Here is a 21001-nt window from a genome sequence, read left to right as displayed (position 1 = left end):
CATAGGACAAACTTGCTTGCGTTAACCTAACTGGATTACTTATTCATCATGCATGTGATTCAGACCATACGGATCATCGCTATTCTAATGGCAGCAATAATTGTTAGAAAGATTATGTTACGCGTTACCAACTTCAAATTGGCTGCAAAATACAAAGATGTTCAACATTCAGTTTCAGGTTGCCTCTTATTTCTTTGCGATCCCACGAACGCTTATGAGAAAAACCATGCGTCCATTCTAATTCAGTAATCTGATTTCCTCAATTTTATAGTCCCATCAGTTTATTATCTAACCATACCAAATCATCTCCTGCTAACTGTCGATTTTGTACCAGAAATTTGGCATTTTCGCTCCATCAATTTGGGAGTGAAGTAGATCAAAGCCGGAAGATCTATTCTTTTTTTGTTGTTTTTTCATTTAAAAGAAAGCGACAAAGTCTGCAACAACAGAGAGGATCACACCCACATGAGCAACAGCAAACAGTAGATATGTAGCAGCAACAACACTTATTCTCTGGTCACCCTTCAGGGTTGCATCTTTCAGAAGCCTTGCCTCTCAGCCTCCTTCTTGGCATCCTTCTTCTCGTGGTGCTCATGGAAGGCGAAGCCAGCGCTGCCCACAGCAACAGTCGCGGCGACCTCCTCGCCGATCCTGTGCTTGTGGGCATTTTCCGGATCCTTCTTCGCCTGGTGCTTCTCATGCTGCAATCAAAGTCCAAACAGAAATTCAGACATGGCAATAGCCTTAACTGGAATGAAGATAACGAAAAAAATTAGATCATGATATTTTCTTCTGAAGAGGAAATGGTCGGGAATTATCAGTACAGAGCTTACAATTGCATAGGCACCAGCAGCAGCAGCTCCTAGTCCACCAAGAATTTCCAGTTTCTTGTGGTGCTTGGCTTCCTCCTCTGGTGTCCTCTCATGCTTCTCCTCATCACTCTTGTGGTGGAAGAAGTGGTGGTGCTTTCCCTCTTCTTCCATGGTGGTTCTTGCAGAAACAAGTTACCAGGCAAATGGGATTTGAGCAAGAGAAGGGGAGAACTTGGTGCTTGTTGATGATGGTAGGAGAAGAGGGGAAGTGCTTATATAGGGAAAAACTTGGCTGTTTGTGTGGGACCCAATTCCCTTCAATATTTTTAATTTGAAGCCACAGAGTAATTACTTTTTCATTTTAAATTGATGATATTTTGCAATTTCTTTACTAATTTAATTATGCTTTTCTTTTTTTTATGGCATCTAGCTAGGAATATGCTTCTTCTATATGCTTTTCAACCATGTTTGTGGTGGGATCAAAATTTTACCAAGGCAAGTCCTCTAATCAAATCAGATCCTGTCTATTTAGATGGACTTGTTTGTTATAAACCTGTAGATGGATTCAATATCACTGACCCGATAGATGTAAATCCTTGGATTCTTACTTTGTTTAAATATTTTTGCAGCAAAATATTTTCATAAAGATCAGGTTTAAGGTAACAAAACTATCATGCGTTCATTGTATCAGAATTTAGGACCCAGTCGTTGATATTTGGCAAAGTTTCCTGAAAGTTAAGATCAGTGGAGTTAGATTTGATCAAAACCATCTGTCACAGATCATTGCGACGGTGAAGATGCTAAGGATGAAGGATACGATTTTGGTGCATGAGATTTTTTGCTGTATGGGAAGATGAACGGCTAGCAACAGTGGATCCAGGCATCTACCATGGGATCTTAACTACATCTCCACTTTCACCTAACATCATTCAACCAGTTTCCACACAGATGGTTGATTCGATGCTCACAATTTCTAGGACATATCATCAATGATTCAAAATGCACGGTGAGATTTTATTACACCGTGGTTAAATTTGCTGTTTATATTAGGTGGTAGGTCTCCATCATCTTCGGATAATGTTGTAAAAAGGACCAAGACATGGACAAAGATATTATTGATGAGATAATGTTGTGGGTCAGGGAAGAAAGTGAATCCCCCATATGGTCCAAAAGACTGAACAACAAATCTCCAAAGCGTTACTAAATTACAAAGAAGATAAATTTACCAAACGACTCAAAATCTATACATCCTTGCGTGTATATCCAAGTCTATTTGGACCAACCGGTGACAGCTTCAGAAGGAAGCCTTTCTTTCAAGTTAAATGTATAAAAGTTATAATTTGTATTGCCTAGGATAAAACATGGCGTAACTTGTTCATTTCCTGCTTTCTTTTACACTATGTTTCGATGAAGGGAAAAATTTGGCCAAAGAAAAAAACTTATTTCTTTGTAAATGGACATCCGACGTTCTTCTTTTCAACTCAAGTTGGGGTTAGGAAGATGTAGGTCTTTATACAAGTATATCAGATAAACAATGTTATTGCTATTGTTAATCTGATCTGTTACTTGTTATGGATGAACGATTTGCTAATGATGGTACTATTGGTTAGAAAGATTAAATTATATACTGCCAACCTTAAATTGGCTGTAAAATATCAGAAGGTTCTCCCTTAATTGAATGGATGTTCTCCCACCCCACAAGCGTTTGTTGCAGAATCATTTACTTAATTTTTTAATCACGTAATCAGTTCTCAATTTTATAACTAATCACATCATATCATCTGATCATGTTGATTAATATTTCATTGACAACTTTATGCTGCAAGTTTGGCAGAGTTAGCTCCATTGATTTGGGAACGAAGTATATGAAAAGAAGCACCATCCCTTTTCATTTAAAAGAAGACAAAAGCCTTAGTCAACAACACAGAGGATCACAACGACGAAAACAAATTCCATCTCATGGCAGCATCATAGCTCTTATTTATCAGGTCCGAGGTCATAATTTTTAGTAGTCCTCCCTCTCAGCCTCCTTCTTGGCATCCTTCTTCTCATGGTGCTCATGGAAGGCGAAACCAGCACTGCCCAAGGCGGCGGCGGCGGCAACCCCCTCCCCGATCTTGTGCTTGTGAGCATTCTCCGGGTCCTTCTTGGCCTGGTGCTTCTCATGCTGCAACAATTCAAACAGAAATTAGACACAGGCCAACAAGGAACACTGTTTGCCTTTTCATGAAGACTTGAAGTGGATTTAAACGAGTGCAGAACTTACAAGTGCATAGGCACCAGCAGCAGCAGCTCCTAGTCCCCCAAGAATCTCCAATTTCTTGTGGTGCTTTTCTTCCTCTTCTGGTGTCCTCTCGTGCTTCTCCTCATCACTCTTGTGGTGGAAGAAGTGATGGTGCTTTCCCTCTTCTTCCATGGTGGTTTTGCAGAATTTGCAAGCCGGGATTCGAAAAAGAGAAAGGGAGTTTGATGCTTGTTGATGATGGCTGGAGAAGACGGGGAAGTGTAGATATAGGTAAAGTTGAGTGCTTGTGTGGGACCCAATCCCTTTAATATTATCAATTCCGAGCCTCAACTAATTAGTTTCCACGCTTTTGGTTGATGGATATTTTGCATAATTTTAACTTTAGATATCTTTTCATTTTTTAAAAAAAATTATATATATCGTAGGTGTATAAAGGGTAGAGATTAATTCTCTTTTGAGTGTGGTAGATTGTAAAATGGCCATCGTCCTTGAACGATGCTGTGATTGGTCCAGTCATAAATAGAGAGATTGATGGACGAATATTGTGTTAGGTAAGCATGTGACGTCCCATACGATCCACATGACTAAATCAAGATAATGTACCTCTCTCTATCTTTTCATTGAATTTTGAAGGAGAAACCAGTCGTGACCCTCTTCCATAAAAACCCATCCTCCCTTAACATGGTCATGGTCTAAAAATTTTATTTTATATCTAGGGAAATACTTATGAGATTCTTGTAAAAATCGATTTAAATTGGCTTGTAACTTGCTCAATTCGCATCGGATCATCAGCTGATACGTGGTTTTTATGTACACTGTTTATGTTGGTATCTTCTTTTGCCTATTCAAAACCGATTGAGTTGAATCTCCAAATCGAACAACTTACGCAAATTCTATTCACCTTTTTTTTTTTTTTTTTCTAAGGTGTTGTCTATACTTCTATCTCGATCATGGTATCAATCTTTTTTATTTTTTTATATATATATTCTTTAAACTTTTAAAAACATTTAAAGGTCGGGAGCATATCCTCAAAAGAGAATGTTATCCGCTTTTGACGTATTGGGCAACGACAACCATGGCAGCCCCCCCACAATGTATGGATATAAAGGGTGATAAGCAGTAGGAGCCACATGGCCTCATAAAGTTTGTTATGTTTGATGGTTTATATACATATGTAGCTACCCCTAATAGTATTGATGTTATTGAATTAGTACCGTGCAGCCAAAATTTCTTACAATGGTGCTAAGTTTTGAGGTCATTATTCAAATCACGCTTTCTTCGGGTCCAAGTTTTTGAAGTTAAATTATTGAATAAGTGTTAAATTTCATATTATTGAAACTAACAACAAATAGTTTCTTAATAAATTGTATCATTGACCTCCAATAAGTATTTAAAAGTTGAATTCAAAAATTAAAAACCTCCATGAAGTTTTGCCTTGGTGGCAATTCGGTGAATCAAGTTCGGTTCATCAGCCATTCAATTCAATTGAAAGTGGCCGGTTTTTCCTTTTGGTCCAGGTGCTTTTTGGTAAATTCCGCCGAAGACGTCCTCACGCGGGTAAGAAGACGCGCCTTGTGGGACCCACAGTTAGATATTTCAGTGTCGGTAGCTTTTGACACTAACAATTTTCGAATGCTGATTGGTTGTTGGAAAGGTGGACGGCATATTTTATCGATTCAATTAAAGTTCTTCGACTTCTTTTTCCTTTTTTTTTTTGGTCTCTCCTTTTGCTTCCGGGCAAAGAAAATATCCGTTGAAATAACACGAGCGGAAAGAGAAAATTTCAACTTGTGGCCTCCTTCTTTATAAAAATTTCAAGCACATGCTTAGTGGTTTCGAATTTACAGCCCAGTGCGCTGTATTTTGTTACGACTTCACTTTAACCCTTCTTGAAACTTGGTTGGGCAGAAAGAAGGATTTGGGAGTGATTCCCGAACTATGGCATAAGAGAGAAGGGTGTGAAAGTCCCCGTCTCTCAATGAAACATAAGCGAGCCCAATTTGAATTTTTGACTGCCTATGTCTAGTTATATGGAGCATCACTGTCTGAATGAAAATTGGTTATCGAGGGCTTCTGCTTAATCTGCTTAACAATGTAACCTTTTATATAAGCCCTTGTTTTGTTTAAAATACTTTTCATGCTATGCTGTTACCATCGGATACAAATTCCTACATGATAATTTTATAAGGTTAAAAAAAATTAAATTTTATTTTACAATCTGGGCACTTTAACATATTGTCGTTTGTTGAAGGCCACAACGTATAACCTCATCCTGCTTGGTTTGGTTGTCGCTAAAATTATAACAAAAAAAAAATGAAAATGAGAGAGAGCCATGCTTATGAAATTGTGACTAGAATGTGGTTCTTAAATGAAATTCTCGAGGAAAACGGATCAGGTGTCGACATCCTCCACTCCCCACTGGATGAGCCTTCACAGCGTCGACCCTCCCAATTCTTGGCCCTCCAATCTCTGCAAGCGTCCAAGTTCCTTTCACGTCGAAGGGAAAAATATTTCCCTTCATTCGATGCATCTCCTGTTGCATTATCCAGGTTCGCCTTTCTTCCCCGATATTCAAAAGTTAAGCTTTTTATGGATCTAAAAAGGTTACACCAAATTGCCAATTTCAGAAAAGTTCTTCTGCACATCGACTTAACACATTAAAAATTTTTATGAAATATTTGATATATGATCGACATGATATGTTGGTCGACCATAATGCATGCCACTAACTCAGTCATGTCTTGGCCCACTTTGATACAAATCTACCAATATTATTACTTTAGATGGGTTAGCTAGCTACTAAAATAGTTTTTGAGTGGTAGGTAAAGTTGGATTTGGTTCAAGATTTTCTTACTAAAAGTTGTGAGCCATGCCGAGACTTAATTTTTGGGTTCTTTACTAAACCAAGATTATGAAAGCGGCAGCCTTTTAAAGTTGGTGAATCATGATTCGTGAATGTTATTAATTAATTAGATGGGACTTGCCTCCTTTGTTTGCGTCTCATTTTGGAGATCGCTGCTCGTCAATTCTAGGTGTTTACAGTCAACGCTAGGTGTCAATATTTGTTCAAACAGTGGATTTGAGACCCCGAAACCAAGCAGTCACGCACACTAAATCAAGAGACACAGATGCTATTGTTTATTGTTTATATACACTAAATCATGCACACATATACTAATAAGCCCTAAATTTGACAAACTCAGATCCCCATGGTTGTTCCATGCATTATAGACCGCAGCGCAAACCAGCTTCCAAAATGCATAATTTGCTAGATGAGATGTCAAAGATACAGGAAAAGAGCACAGAAATATTTTAAGAGTAGGTCTGCGAATCTATTCCAACTCTCAACGACGATTAGATGTCGCATATTTCTCTGAACAAGACCAGGAGAGTAGGTGGAAGAATATAAACCATCAAGTCAGGACAGTGAAAGTTGACTGCCAACCTCTGAAGCTCATCAATGCGCCTCAAGACAGACTGGTAGATGCAAGACAGTCCTTGCTTATCAGAGGTTCATCAGTGCGCCTGAAGACGGATCAGTAGATGCAAAGAATCCCTGCTGGTGGGAGTGAGACAGTTGCTGACTTCTTCTAAAGATCAAACGAAATCCAATATCATAAAATGGTGTCAACCAATCACAGGGAGAAATCTTTTTGTGTCGTGATCAATTCAGGGTAGAGGCCAACAAACACCATTTTCAGATGTGCCGAGTCTGAAGCATTGTCACAAAAAACGGGGACGGGTATTAAACGGCGAGAAAAAAAACGGGTATAATACGGCAAAGTTTTATATATCGAAAATAAAACGGGAAAAGTTCGGCAAATTTTTTTTAAAAATTAAACATTTAATACATCTTAAAAATTATAAAAAATAATAATTAATAAAAAAATGATAAAAAATGAGAAAATAACGTATAATACGAGTATTAAACGGGTATTATACGTGTTTTTTGTTTTTTGACGTTTTTTTAAAAAAAACAGGAATAGTACAGGTATTATACGGCAGAACTGTTGTTGGCGTTAAATACGCATTTTTTTTTTTAAAAACTACGTTTTTTGTGACAATGCATCAAACACCATCTACCAAATAAATAGAGCGATAACCATGTAATCGACTACGATCCTTCAAACAAACATTGAAGCACTCATGTTCATACTACACAGTACGCGGCCTTTTATGTTGGTTTTGTTTGATATATGCTACTCGCTAAGGTTGCTTTGTCAAGCATATCCGAGTGCAATATTTACTTTTCTTCATTGACTTGATATTGCTTTTTACCATGACCTTTTATGTATTCATGCATCTCTTATAATGGTTATCATCTGCTCAAGCTGAGCTACATTAATACTTCATCATAACGTCAGTTCTTGTTACCATGGAGTTATGGTTTTTCTGGTATTATTCATAATTTTTTTGTTTTTTTGTTTCCCATCAATCCATGTAAAGCAATATTTTGGAAGTCAGAAATTGAACCAGTCAAGCTCCATTCAATGAAATGTCCGATGAATTGAATGGATTTGTCACCAATTTGATTTGAAATGACCGATAATTTTGCAAGGACTTAAAGTAGTTCATTTTCGACTTTATTTTTGTAAATACTATATGCGAGATCTTTTATTTGTTACGGAACCTATGATTCATTCTGCGTCGCCGCTTTGCCTCGGCACTTGACAACATTGCTGCCAATAGCACCATACAACTGGATCGTGTCCCTGTGATGTCCGATTATTAAGCCCTAATTCGCGGGAAAATAAACCCCGGCGCGGCTGCGGGACGCTGCTTTCCCTCTCTCGGGGATTCAAAAACACGGTCCTCAACCAGGACGGAGATGGCGATGGAGGCACCGGCGAGCCCCACGGCCATTGACCAGGGCGAGCTCAATCCGAGGAAGCGCCTCAAAAGCGACGGGGCAGAAGATATCATCAAGGGCGAGCACGAAGAAGAAGAGGAGGAATTGGAAAGGTTGCTACTTCCCGACCCAAACAAACTGCCGGTCGTCCCCCCATCTGCCGTCGACTCCAATTTCGTTCACTACTTCGTTGTCGGTAACGTGCCCAACTCACCTTTCCCTGCCTTCATTCACATAGATATAGAGAAGAAGATGAAGGAGAAATGCCCCAAGTATCTTACCCTGCTCATCTTTGGGCGTTAGGGTTTTCATTCTTCGTGATTTTCTTAGACTTTGGGTGCGAAGGACTCTAACGCTTCCGGTATTCGGATTACCAGACTTTCTGAAGCCCGGCCACGATCAGTATATTTATCGCCATGCTAACGGGTAGAATTTCTTTTTCTTTCCATTTTTTTTCTTGTACTTAACTTTTCCGGGTCGAATACTTCTCGGAGAAGTCGATGGATTCTTCGTTGGCTTTTGATGCTGTTTTTGTAGATTGTGTGTGGTCGGGTTGGCACCGACTCATGTAGCCTTAGCGGAGGAGGGAGGGATTACGGCCGTCGATTTCAATACCGGAAAGACTGACAAGAGCGAGATGAAGGTCATCGGCAAGCGGAAGAAGGTTACCAGCTCTGCAAGATTTCGCTTGTTCGGTTTGTTTTCATTCGTATGTGATTTTTTTAAGGATCATAGTTGATTACATGGTTATCGCTCTATTTATTTGGTAAATGGTGTTTGATGTTTACGGGCCACATACTGTGCAGTGGAGTCTGAGTGATGGGTGCATGATAACTGTGCTTTATGAATAATTCATACTCGTGCTCCGGTGGCAAATTTGTTGGGTCTGAATGCTGAGTTGTGATACTAGTTGCGCGTGCCAGTTATATGCTTTGTTTTGCCCTCCACAAGGGAAACTGATATTGAGAATGGATGAGCATGGAAGAGCTTGTTATGGTTTTAGCATTGAACTGTTTCATCGCTGTTTGGTATCTGTTCACCACATTCTTTCTGCCATCGGTACTAGATCCTAGGTGAAGAGAAATTTCTGTTTTTGATTTCTAGAACCTTAGCTGGAGAGGAGATTGTAATTGGTAGTCATACTTCAGACTTGGCACATCTAAAAAGGTGTTGGCCTCTACCCTGAATTGATCACGACGTAAAAAATTTCTCCCTGTGATTGGTTGACACCATTTTATGATCTTGGGTTTCGTTTGATCTTTAGAAGAAATCAGTAACTGCATCAGTCCTACCAGCAGCTGATCAGCAAGGAGTGTCTTGCATCTACTAGTCTGTCTTCAGGCACATTGATGAGCTTCTGAGGTTCACAGTCAACTTTCACCTGTCTTGGCTTGATGGTTTTTAACTTTATATGCCTCCACCTACTCTCCTGGTCTTGTTCAGAGAAATGTGTGACACCTACTTGTTAGTTACCCTTTGACATTTCATCTAGCAAAAATATGCATTTTGGTGGTCGTAATGCATGAAGCCATGGAGATGTGAGTTTTCAAATTTAGGGTGCCTACTGTGTTATTAGTACTCTAATGCTTGCCTATATAAAAGAGCTTTGTTTTTGGTAATTGCAGCCATCTCCTTGTGACTTGTAGGATTTCCTAACGTTTCTTGCAATTCATGGTATTTGATTTATTATATATTATATAGTGTCTCATAATTCACAAAGGGTCAAATCATTTTTCTGCAGAATGCGCAGCATCTTCAAGCCAACTCTGCTTTATGCAAAGTTTTTGCAAATGACAAACTCTTCATTGTCAGGTTCAAGCTTGTCTGATGATTTTGTGGTGCATTTTATTTTTTCATCCCAATAAGTTTGCCTTATGGATGTTTTGCAGGTGCTGTGTAAAAGGATCCCTCCTTGAAGTGAATGATAAGCTACTAAGGGAACCCACTTTACTTAACACTGCAGTATGATTTGCAACCTACTGAGATTGACTGATTGAACATTGGCTAGATGCATTAACTTGAACTTCCACAATTTGCTTGCTTTAGATGCTGTAGTTAGCATGGATGGTGCATAGTAGTGATATATTTTTTTTTTACTATACGTTACATTTGCAGTTTTAAGGATCAATCCAATAGCTTATCATGTGTGTGTCTCTCCTAATTGGAAGTGCAGTGCATGTTTGTGCTTCTCACAAGATACTGCAAAATCTGGAGTCTGCCTGCTGCTCAATCTGTCAGCAGGCTGACCATTCCTTGCAACAACCTGCTTGGTTTTTGAAGTCATGTCACTGTGACCATCACATGCATATTGACTGTATGGTCCATATCATTGATTTCCTGTAATGGATTTGCATTTGGTAATTCTTTTGCTATTGTTTGATGAAAATTATGACACTGCTTTTCAAAATGCATGAGTATGTGGACTCATAATGGTTTAAAAAGAGTTATTGCCATAATAATCGTCATCTTATTAGCCATTTTCCAAGTTCATCGTTCTCTTTTGACGTTTTTAAATCCATGGTCTCCTTTTTAACATTTGGGCACCCATATCCTTCCATCAACAGCAGTCAAAAACTCAAAATAACCTTAATCTAACTTGGTTGATAGTAGAAAGAAAGGCAGTTCATGTCTTCATTTAAACTTTAATGAGTAATGTGAATTTTTCATATTTGCAAATTATTCTTCATGGCATAACTGCATGAGTGTGTCTTGTCCAAAAGCCTGTAGTTGACATTATTGGAACCATGTTTTTCTTAATCCGTGGACAATATTTTATAAGCCCAAATTGTTTGGAACAGTCTATTTTGTAGTTCTCATAAAGTAACTATGCACGTTCATTTTTCTGTGTTGGTTCTTAGGTTTTTCAATTTGGAGAAGACATTAGTATATTTAGCTTCTAAAAAAATGCTTATCATGTTTTTTAAAATTGATTAGTTTAAAAGATCATTCTTTAGTTGAGGGCAAGACTTTTTTTTCAGTTGGGAAGTTTCTGTTGATCCCTTTGACTGTATTGTGAATAATGGATTTTGTCTTGGTTAACAAAAAGTGGAGGATGGGTCTGGAGAACTTGAAAAGATGAGGATGTATTTGGAAGCGTCTACTAAGATGGAACTCTTATCATGTTATGAACAACACTCTTAAAAATATGTCTGATCAAAATTCATTGTTCTGCAACAAGCTGGTATAACTCTAAGTATGTGTAGTTGCTTTAGATATCTTATTTCTCTGATAATGGGGCTTGAAGGAAAAAGACTTTCGGAGGAAACCAACACTAACTGTAAGACCTTTGCATGGGGTTGTGTGTATCCGTGATATGGAGAAAAATAGGGATATTTTAATTAGTTCAGGAGAAAGCAGCATGATTATCACATCACATGGCAATGGTTTAGCAGCGATGGTTCACGTCCACCCCTTTTTTTAGTGTGCATGACTACGTTCACCAACCAATGGATAAATTTTGAGTCTCATTGATTTTCCCCTTTTAGATTGAATCCTAGAAGCACGTGTGTCTTACTTGCTGGTTCTTGTTTTTCTATACACATTTCTGTACAAACAGAAATGGTACTATTTTCTCTTTTTTCTTCCTGACAAATTTTGTTTAGCAGAGGAGGGCCTATTTTCTCTTGAAGTTTCTCAAATTTCTAATTTCATGAGAACACTAGTAAAAGTTGGCATAAATTTATTTCTTGTCCTTTCAATGACTTTAGGCTGCCAGAGAAGGTTATGTTGCAATTTTAATGCCCAAGCCAGAGGATTGGCTAAAAAGCAAGGATTCCTACCTGAACCTTGAAGAGTACAAAAAGCTGAGAGGCGTCCCCTGATTACCATGTATGTCTACTCTGCACTTATTGGTATCGTAATAATTCTTGCCTTGCAGTTTTAATTGTTAAATCGGAACTGTTCGCATATTTTTCTCTCTACTGTTTGCAACAGATTCTTCATTCTTTTCGGATAATTTGTGGGAAATAATCCAACGAATCAGCTTTTACTACCAAATTTTGTTTATTACATTTGACTGCCAGCTTTTACTAATGTTTGCAGAATTGCTGAGTCCAAGTAGATGAACACATGCCACCATCATTGATTTGGACTCACAAGACTTAAAATATTTTAGGATTATTTGAGTTAATCTTAACTTGATTGCTAACATGTTTGTTCAGCATTTGCATTGATACGTAGCCTGACCCCATATATGGGTGTTTTGTTTTGTGTGCTTAATGAAAACTCAGACTAATCATCATTGTTATCAAAATTGGGCTGAATCAAGTGGATCTATGGCCTTTTGCTGAAAGAAAACATTTTAACATGTATTAATTAGCTTTCTTATTGCTTTTAAGAGTTTGAAAATTCAAAATAGACAGTTCATCCTGATTCGAAGACAGGATGCCTTTTTTTTTCTCTCTAAAATTAGCTTTAATCTTGTTCGTTCTTCAGAGCAGAAAAGGAGGGGCAGCCGTATTTGATTGAATTGTTTGAAACTAAATTTGTCACCAATCTGAGAACTAGCATCACAAAGAAATCTGGTCATGCAACTGTATGACCAACGATGCACTTAGCAAATAATAAAGAGTATATGGAGCAATTAAACATCAAGTAATAGGAAGAAAACGTGACATCATTGATGCTTATGGTGGTGGTGGTGGTGGTGGTGATGATGGTGGTGCTTCTCATGTTCAGTCTTCTTGTGCCCACCAGCACGCTTCGGACCTTTCTTTGATTTGTGCTTCTCATGCTGCAAAGAAATTCAACCAAGCAACGCAGCAACAGCAACAATAATATCAATGCAACAGTGAAGTGGAACAACGTCTAGACTCTAGACTGGCATTTATCCAAGTTTTTTCCTGATTAATTTCGGGAACACACTCCAACGCTAAAGGGCCCTGGAGGATCAATATATTGCAAGAACAGACCAATTTTAACTAGCTGTATTGGTAAAGAATTTTTTTGTTGAAGTTCGCATTGATTGTTGTCGCTTGCTTCAATGTTACACCGCAATGATACCTTTAGTCTGTATTAACTCCAGGGCCTGGTACAGTAATACGTTCGCATGGATATAGTAAGTTCAGAACCGTATCGAATAGAAGCTTTAAATACTTTTTAACTATTAGAAGCCTTCTTGATATTACGGTATTGAAAGATCTATAAATGTATAAAGCAAAATCGCTCAAAGATATTCAGAGGAACGCCTAAATGAGGCAGTGCATTCAACTACTCGAGCCAAGTGTGCCGGGCAGTCTTTCCCTTGGAATGGAATGCAGCTACGTGTCCTAGGTGCTTATGGTCATAGCAGCACCTGAAACGCTATGTATTCCATACGAGGAGAGCTACTTGACCCAATTCATGGAATTCATGGATTTCTATCATAATGACAGCCAAAGAAAAAGATGCAGGAAGAGATGAGATGAATCCGAGACAGCAGCATTCTCCTGTATAAACTTAAGAAGAGCTTACCAACGCATAGGTGCTGGCAGCAACTGCGCCAAGTTCACCTAGAAGTTACATGTGCAACTTCTTCTCTTGATTCTTCTTGCGCATCTCATTATGTTGGTGGTGATAGCGGTGCAATATGGAAGCCATCTCTGGTTCAATGTGACACGAAATCGAACCCTCTATATCTCTTGCGGCTGGTATGTCGGCAGAGTGATGCTTCAGTTCTCTGATGACAGGAAGAGTTGGAGATGAGGTCTACTTTTGTCTTGAAAACATTTTTGAAGAGCATCTTCCATGACAATCCCCACTTTCTTTTTCCTTTTTTCTAATTCATTTTTCTCTGTTCTGGTTTTTCTTGCCGTTTTTTTTTTTCAATTTAACGAGTAATGCATCTTGAAGTTCTTGACTGTTAAATTAGTCTGCGGGAACAATTAGAATTGGTAAAAGCAATCTAGCGTTCTGTCTGACACGTTCCATACAAAAAAATCATAAGAATCCACATAAGGAAAATTTTCCTTCGATGTTTTGACAGAATTTCATGAGCTTCTGAAAACGTTCCATATATTTTAAGCTTATAAAATGATATTTGAGTCTCTACATTAGTTCCTAGGATTTCAGCATCAAAATTGTATTTGTGTCAATTGTAAATTACTTTCAGATACAAATAATACGATTTTATCTCTCAAGGTGCCGTAAGAGTAAAGCGCCTCTCTGCTAGCTTACCTAAGATAAGTTCAAGTTATTTTGACCATGGTGCACCAAATGATGGATGTATCTACAGATTTAAAAAATGAGCTTAAATTTGAAAAAAGTTGAAATGGAAGATGCAATTTTGGAGAAGAGATAACGTGTTGCTTTGCCTTTTGGAAAAAAAAAACATTATTTTGTATGCCGTTCACCAGGAAGCCGACGGCAGCTATTGGTCTCACAAGTCAAAACTCTACAAGTCATTAAATTAGGAAGTTGGGTGTGTGAGGTCTATCGAGAGAGAGAGAGAGAGAGAACGACAAATGATCTAATATATGCAATTATTTGCAGTAAATAACTATAGGATCCCGTCTTACATCTTGCTTTTCTTTTCCATGCTCTTGTTCTCAAGATGATGCAAGAGGAAGTTTAGCGAATTGCTTCTGCTGTCCTATCTTGTTTAATTTCCTTTTCTTTATTTCCTGCACCCGTGTGCCTTTTATGGAGAGGAATTACGGTTACTGACGAGCGTAATGTTGTTTAATTGTCTTTTCCTACTCTTTACTGTTTCCGTGCTCAATTCCAATGCCCTTCCATCTTATAACGACTGTACGAGTCATTTGATCAATGTCTCCCACTAATCATAGGAATCATTATAGATATAATTATATTTGTGAACTCTTTTAGTGATTCATAACTGCCAAAAAAATTTCCTTGTACTTTCTGCATTTGCTACTGAACTAATGTATGTGAGTTTCACGTTCATTAACCGCAGGGCTGCTCTCTGTAGAAGAACAATGGTGCACATTTTTTCTGCTTTTTTATGTATTTACTGCTTTCCGTCACTGATGACATCATTTTCAAAGGAGCAACTTGAAAGAACAGATAATTTCCGTTGAAGGATAGCGACTATTTCCGTCCATTGCAATTTTTTCTTTTCACCGGTGAGTCTTAATGAAAGCGAAATGGAGTCTACCATCTTTTAGGCAGAAACAAAAAAGGTCTGTGACTTGATGTGATGGAAGATGCCGCGATGAATTACCTTATAATGTATGCTTAAATCGGGTATTGTTCCCTATTGGCACAAAGTGTAGTATTTGTTTCTACTGTAAGAATCGATATTCGTGCATTTCCTCTCAATTAGGTCCAAGGAAAAACAGGAACCTTGCTGAGATCATCGCCCTTTTCTTCATCATCCAAATTGGAAAATCTAGTGTGAACAAACCACGTCAGTCATTTAAACTGTGGTTTCCTCCCATTTTGGGTTGAGAAGTTTATTTATTTTTCTCCTTAGTTTAAATGTGAGCGCCAACGATGTCTTGACACCATCACGGAGAGCCACTTCGGCAACAGCAGCGGAATAAAAACTTGATTCACGGTTTTCAACTCACAGTTTTCATCTTTCTTTCTTATCACGTGCGTCAGGTTGACATCTTCCCATTCTCCTCTTCTCATATGTGGTTTATGTAGACAAAAAACTGATTTTGAGATTAGCCTGGTCAATTAATTTATGTAATTCTTCTTAGCCTTCAGTTCACCATGCACTAGTGAAGGTGGAAATGAAGAAAAAAAAAAGCGTTGCGGGTACTTGTATCAGTTTACAGGAAATTTCATGATCGCCCGATGACTTTAAGTTTCAAAAAGATGACATTCATAAAAAAAATTCGTCGGTGTCCCTGTGCTTTTAGAAATTTTCAGAGTAACTAAGCTCCCTTCTTCTCTCTCTCTCTCTCTTTTTAAGATTTCATTATCTTGTTCCGGGTTCATCACGCACAGAAATTTGTTCTTCGGAAAACCCATCCACAGTAAGCAAACACGATGCCATTTTGGATGATGGAACTGTGTTCCCCATTCCTCCAATTAAACTTCATTCCAAAACCAGTATCGCAGGGGAGCAAACACTATCTTATTGAACGGTAGGGTTCTATGGTTAGGTATGTAAATGGGCTGGAATTGGACATGATCCAGGTTTGTTAAATTTTGCTTGGTTGGATTTGACTTTCCTGGATTCAAATTCCACTGGAATTACTTGAAACTAAATCCAAGTGCTAGTTGAAATGATCAAGTCCGTTTGGGGACCAAGCCAAATATAAAGCGGAAATTGATTAAAAAGACAAAAGGCAGGGGGGTTTCGAATGGTGCATTGGATTTGAAATGGTTTCCGATAAATATCCGGATTTAGAATTTGTGTAGAACCCGAGTGGATCTACTCTAAGTCCACCGGACATCTTATACTCCTCCTTGGTTCCGTCTTCGTTTAACCATTAAATTTTAATAAATGCAGCACAGGGATGGGTTATATTCCATATTCTCTCAACTTTCACTCAAATGGTAATCAGAAAAAGAAGAGACTAAAGTGCACCCTTGACTTGTAAAATCGTGAATCTATTAGATTCTCCATATTCATTTATGCACCTAAAATTCATAAATGCTTGTTGTCTCAAGCCAATGCAAATCTTTGTTCTACTTTTGAGATCTATAAAAGATGGCAAGATATATTCGGTCCGACCCGTCGTATCATCCATGTTCTAAAGTTTGAAGGTTACTCTGCAAAGTAGTATGTAGTGTTTAGATCTCAACGTCAAGTTACATAGATTCTGTGTCGTCTTACCACAGGATCGGAGAGCTTTGACAAACTCAAAAGCCACTTTCCTATCTATTTTACTATTGTTAAAATTTTTAATAGATACAAGTAATTTTACAGTAAAATGCCACTAATGAGATCAATTCTATACAGTCTGGCTGGGGGTTGGATTATTATAACCTTCAGGTTAAAGAAGATTAGGAGTTCTATATCTGCTGGCACAATCGTGTAAGGATACGTGCAACTCCAACTGTGATTTCTTGAAAGATAAATGGTTAAAAATATGCCATTTATATATTAAAAACTATTTAAATCATTTAAGAAAACCATTTCTGCATCCATTTTCTAAAAACATTTCTCTGTTCGTGCATGAAATCTTTCGCTAGTGATATGTTTATTTGAAACATGAAAATCAAAAAGAAAAAAGATGGATGAAATTGAACAGACAACAGCAAAGCAGTTTCTTAGCTTTTTCCTTGTTGGTGTATATGCGTATGTGGGGAGAGATTATTTATGTTAGAACAGACTGGGAAATAACTCATCTGATGTTTCTCTGTACAATGTTCCACAAAAAAGAGTATGGTGATTCCTCCATTTCCTCTCTAAATCTAATGATTTTCATCGGTAAGGAAAAGCAATGTGCAAATGTGGATGAGCATAGGGCTGTAGCCTAGTCCTCTAGCATTCTGCCCACCTGGTACCCACAGAGGGGGACGTAACACCAGGCAGACTTCAGCTTCTCCCCCTCTCCTCTATGCAAAACCCTCTTTGCCTCAGATACAGTACTTCACTTCTGCTCCTGCAAGGCAAACCTTTATTTCTCCCATCTCTTTGAAGCAACCTGGACACGCATCTAATTGGTCTGCATGCGCTCATGCCAGGGATCTTGTGATGAAGGCATCATGCTTTTATCTCTGCTTATTTTAATTATTGCCATAGTCTGTAACAACAAGGAGAGGGAAGCAACACCTCTCAACAGTTAGACCTTTATCTTAGATACCCTTCTGCCTTCACTCCAATGCACTGCTTGTGGTTTTACGGCATGGGTTGCAGTATGAAGGTGCAGGAGCAGGCGGACCATGAAGGCTCAGGCTGGTCCATCTTCTGGGATTCGTTCTGCCTCTGCTTTTTGGGGTGCGTCTGTGAAGAAGATGATGTGGGCTTTGGGGTGCAAGGAGCTATGGTGCTGATCTCCTCTCGATGAGGCTAGCTGCTGATGCAGTAAGCCTTTTCTGATGGGCTCCCTTCTGAACTTTCCAAAGATGAGGCACGTTCCTTTCGCCGGTGTTCACTTCTCTTAGGGTTTTGCTTTTTGCACTGTTTTCTCTCTCTTGTTCCTTTTGCTTCTGCTGTTTCGGAACTGAACTTGAACATTAATCAGATCTCTATTTCTCGGCTGACATTGGTTTTGTTTCTTCATACGAATATGCACGCCTTCTCTTTTGGGTCATGAAGCTAGTGACTATCAAATCAGTACTTGTGTGTGCTTGAGAGAGAGATCAAGATCTTAAGCTTTCATATGTAGGGAGTTCCGCTGGTAGCTAATGGACTGCTAGTCTCGCCTATAGTTAACAGGACGGGTCTCTATGCCTGTACAATTTCCTTAACAAAGATGAAAGAGGGTTTCTTCTTCTTCTTTTTTAAAAACTTCTTTTAGCTGTAGGAAGTTCTTAAAGCGCTCCGCTGCTTATTTCGTTTTGCCTGGATTTTTTAGGTCACATATAGCGGATACTTGTGTAAGCTAGCTCTTTTTTGAGTAGGTGGGTGTTGTTCATGCAGTTCAAGTTCAAAGAAGATGTTCAATGCCTAGATACAAAAAAGGCTTAAGGAAAAAAAGGATCGATCTAGAAGGCATTTGCAAATCTTTTTGTCAGCTCTAGTTGATACTTTGAATGCTCGGCATCAATCTTGGTGAGCAACCCCAATATGGCTAGTTTAAATACTTACATTAGCGCCTTGACTAGCTTGATCTTGATTGAAGCTGTACAACAAGATCAAGGATATGTTAAGAGTATCTGATTCTATATCTTATGACATAGTTTGTCAAAATACCGCACACTGAAGTGCCATGAGTTATTATTGATATTAAAAACATCTTCACAAGTTAACATTATTTTTAACGCTAATTTCTCCCCAGGATTTTGCAATGAGTAATTGTTAGTTCTATTGGGAGCTTCTCTCTTTCACTCTATCTCTCACCAACGAATCCCAATATGAAATGTATTAAGATCCATCGGGTTATTTTTTGTCGAAAATGAACCATCAAATAAGCATTAGTTTGTAGATGCGTTTAAGAGAACGAAGGGAGTTACATTTAATTTCTATCATGTCATTGGCGTCCTGTTCTTTTGTTCTATCGTCGAAAGTGCATCCATTGAGAATCCTTCATCCACGTCAAGGAAAAAAGTACTTGTGTGGCTGTAAGAGCAAGCGGTCGACTTCCCAAACAATATGAGGAAAAGCAGGAGCACTTCATTCTTTTCCTATCTTCAAACCCCATGTTGTATGTATCCAACTCTTTGATAAATTAAAATCTTGATGATCATGATCTATCATAATTTCTACCAATCTCGACAGTCCAGAAAGCCATGATCCGAGAATTAAGAAGCTCCATTCATATTGATCCTTGCAATGTACTGTTCTGTCAAAAACACGAAGCACTTTCCTTTCCGACTGAAAATTGAAAAGAAAAAAAAGGGAGTTGTAGTTGCCGGTTCTACGAGTGAAAATCTTCTGCATGTCTCGTGAAATAAAGCCCGTGCCCTGAGCGTCCATGATTTCGTGATCATAAGGCCTACGCGCCGTCGTCAACTTCACTGATTCCCAATCAGCAACAACATGGCAAGAATTACAGGAGATCCTCGACTGCTGTAGACGCAGCGCCGAAGCAGGAAAAGGAGCCAACATTCGAGCTGCGTGCAGTTTCATTAGTCTCAGTTACTGTCAACAGCTTTCTTAATGGCCCCTCACTGATCAGCTTCCAAGTTTAAGCTCCCATTCTGTGTTATCTTCTTCTTTCAACACCAATTTCCCGAATCGATCAACAACGGCCAGAGTTGCATCCTGAACTCTGCGGATAGCTCAGTTCGCTTGTGTGTGATGAGTGAAACCAACACCTTGGATGGTATGGGATGATATAAATACTCTTTCATGCAATAAATAAACTATTAATCTCACTGTTTTATATATAATATTATTTGATTAGACTAGGATGCAAGAAATTAAAGAGACAAAAGCTTAACTCATTAAATCATGACATTTTGAACGATTTACCAGAAAAATTTTATTTCTTCAAGATGCTTTACCATTACAAGGAAAAGGCCAGCAGTACTCGCATATTGAATGAAAGATGCCTGCCGCCTTGAATAGGTTTCCGAGAATAGTAGTATGAAGGCCACTAGATTATCTGCTGATGTCATTCCATTCCTCTTCTTCATCTCCTCTCTGCGACTTCCTTTGCCAGTTCCAGAAATATTACTTTTGGTCAGCATTCTCCTTTTCCTTCTTCTTCCTTTTGCTCCTTTCCATATTTGATGAATTGACCATCCATTTATTCTGATAAAAGCAGCACAAATTCCATCACACTGTATGGCGCCCTTTTCATAAATGCGTGTGAAGCTTCTCCTTTTAGTATCTCCATCCATTTGGTGCTTCTGTAAATCCGTGTAATTAAGTAACGTCCACTTTTCCGGCAAGCTAGTCTGACATCGATGGCATTTGACACTGCACAGGAACCGGAGGGCGACGCTGCCGATTCGTTCGTGAACGGAAAAGATGTCATTATGTTTATTTTGGAAAAAGTGAATAGAAAAAAATATCAAATACTTTTAAGAATTAACAACAGAAACCACACGGCTTGCTTGATCTTGTCCTCTATTCCTATTATGTAAGTAACGTAGAATTTTTATTTGCTGGAGGAGAATTTGGAGCTCCGGTGAAGACGTGGGGCGCCCCCATGTCATGTGTTTGGCAAAGGACCAAACGAGGGATTTGATTTGGATGACTTCTCCGCTTAATGTTGGAGCACCAAATGCGTGCACGCATGGGCTTTGTGCATTCACAGGCAATGCCTCCAACACGATTCTCTCTTGAGTTGATCCAAATCCAATAATCCCAACAGCAACAACAACAACAACAAAATCATCATTATCAACTAATTATGCATCCCTTTCATTTCTTCTTAAGTTTTTGTTCATATCATTCGATGCATATATCTACAAGTTTATTGCGTGTTATATATATGTTTCAAGCCGGAAACTTGCGCATACGAACATCTCCCTTGTGAAGATAATTATGCATACGAAAATCAGGGTTTAATCCACGAAAAACGTATTGGGGTGCAGAGGTTCTGAACTTTTTCTAAAGACTTTCATTTAGCATTCGAAAATATCTTC

General features: G+C 38.6%; 3 protein-coding genes across 9 annotated transcripts; 1 reads left to right on the top strand and 2 right to left on the bottom strand.

Annotated features, from left to right (window-relative positions):
- Positions 1-372: 372 nt before the first annotated feature.
- Positions 373-1077, bottom strand: LOC116260496 (abscisic stress-ripening protein 1-like). Its single transcript, XM_031638885.2, has 2 exons — positions 834-1077; positions 373-701 (listed from the first exon to the last, which is right to left on the bottom strand). The coding sequence occupies exons 1-2, from the start codon at positions 981-983 to the stop codon at positions 540-542; spliced, it is 312 nt and encodes a 103-aa protein (XP_031494745.1). The 5' UTR covers positions 984-1077; the 3' UTR covers positions 373-539.
- A 1601-nt stretch (positions 1078-2678) lies between these two features.
- LOC116260498 (abscisic stress-ripening protein 1-like) lies at positions 2679-3306 on the bottom strand. Its single transcript, XM_031638886.2, has 2 exons — positions 3079-3306; positions 2679-2979 (listed from the first exon to the last, which is right to left on the bottom strand). Exons 1-2 carry the CDS (start codon positions 3226-3228, stop codon positions 2818-2820), a joined length of 312 nt encoding a protein of 103 aa, XP_031494746.1. The 5' UTR covers positions 3229-3306; the 3' UTR covers positions 2679-2817.
- A 4423-nt stretch (positions 3307-7729) lies between these two features.
- On the top strand, positions 7730-15084 carry LOC116260495 (uncharacterized). 7 transcript variants are annotated; one of them, XM_050079632.1, is made up of 7 exons: positions 7730-8102; positions 8284-8332; positions 8444-8615; positions 9648-9718; positions 9796-9868; positions 11614-11734; positions 12602-12858. In XM_050079632.1, the coding sequence occupies exons 1-6, from the start codon at positions 7886-7888 to the stop codon at positions 11725-11727; spliced, it is 696 nt and encodes a 231-aa protein (XP_049935589.1). In that variant the 5' UTR covers positions 7730-7885; the 3' UTR covers positions 11728-11734; positions 12602-12858. The 7 variants fall into 7 exon arrangements, with proteins under 7 accessions (XP_049935589.1, XP_049935590.1, XP_049935588.1 ...); XM_050079633.1 differs by having other exon boundaries at positions 12584-12858; XM_050079631.1 differs by lacking the exon at positions 12602-12858 and adding an exon at positions 12341-12559.
- Positions 15085-21001: the final 5917 nt, after the last annotated feature.

This window comes from Nymphaea colorata, chromosome 9 (genome assembly GCF_008831285.2).
Source record: "Nymphaea colorata isolate Beijing-Zhang1983 chromosome 9, ASM883128v2, whole genome shotgun sequence".
NCBI classification, from domain to species: Eukaryota; Viridiplantae; Streptophyta; class Magnoliopsida; order Nymphaeales; family Nymphaeaceae; genus Nymphaea; species Nymphaea colorata.
This window is presented reverse-complemented; position numbering and strand designations above follow the sequence as displayed.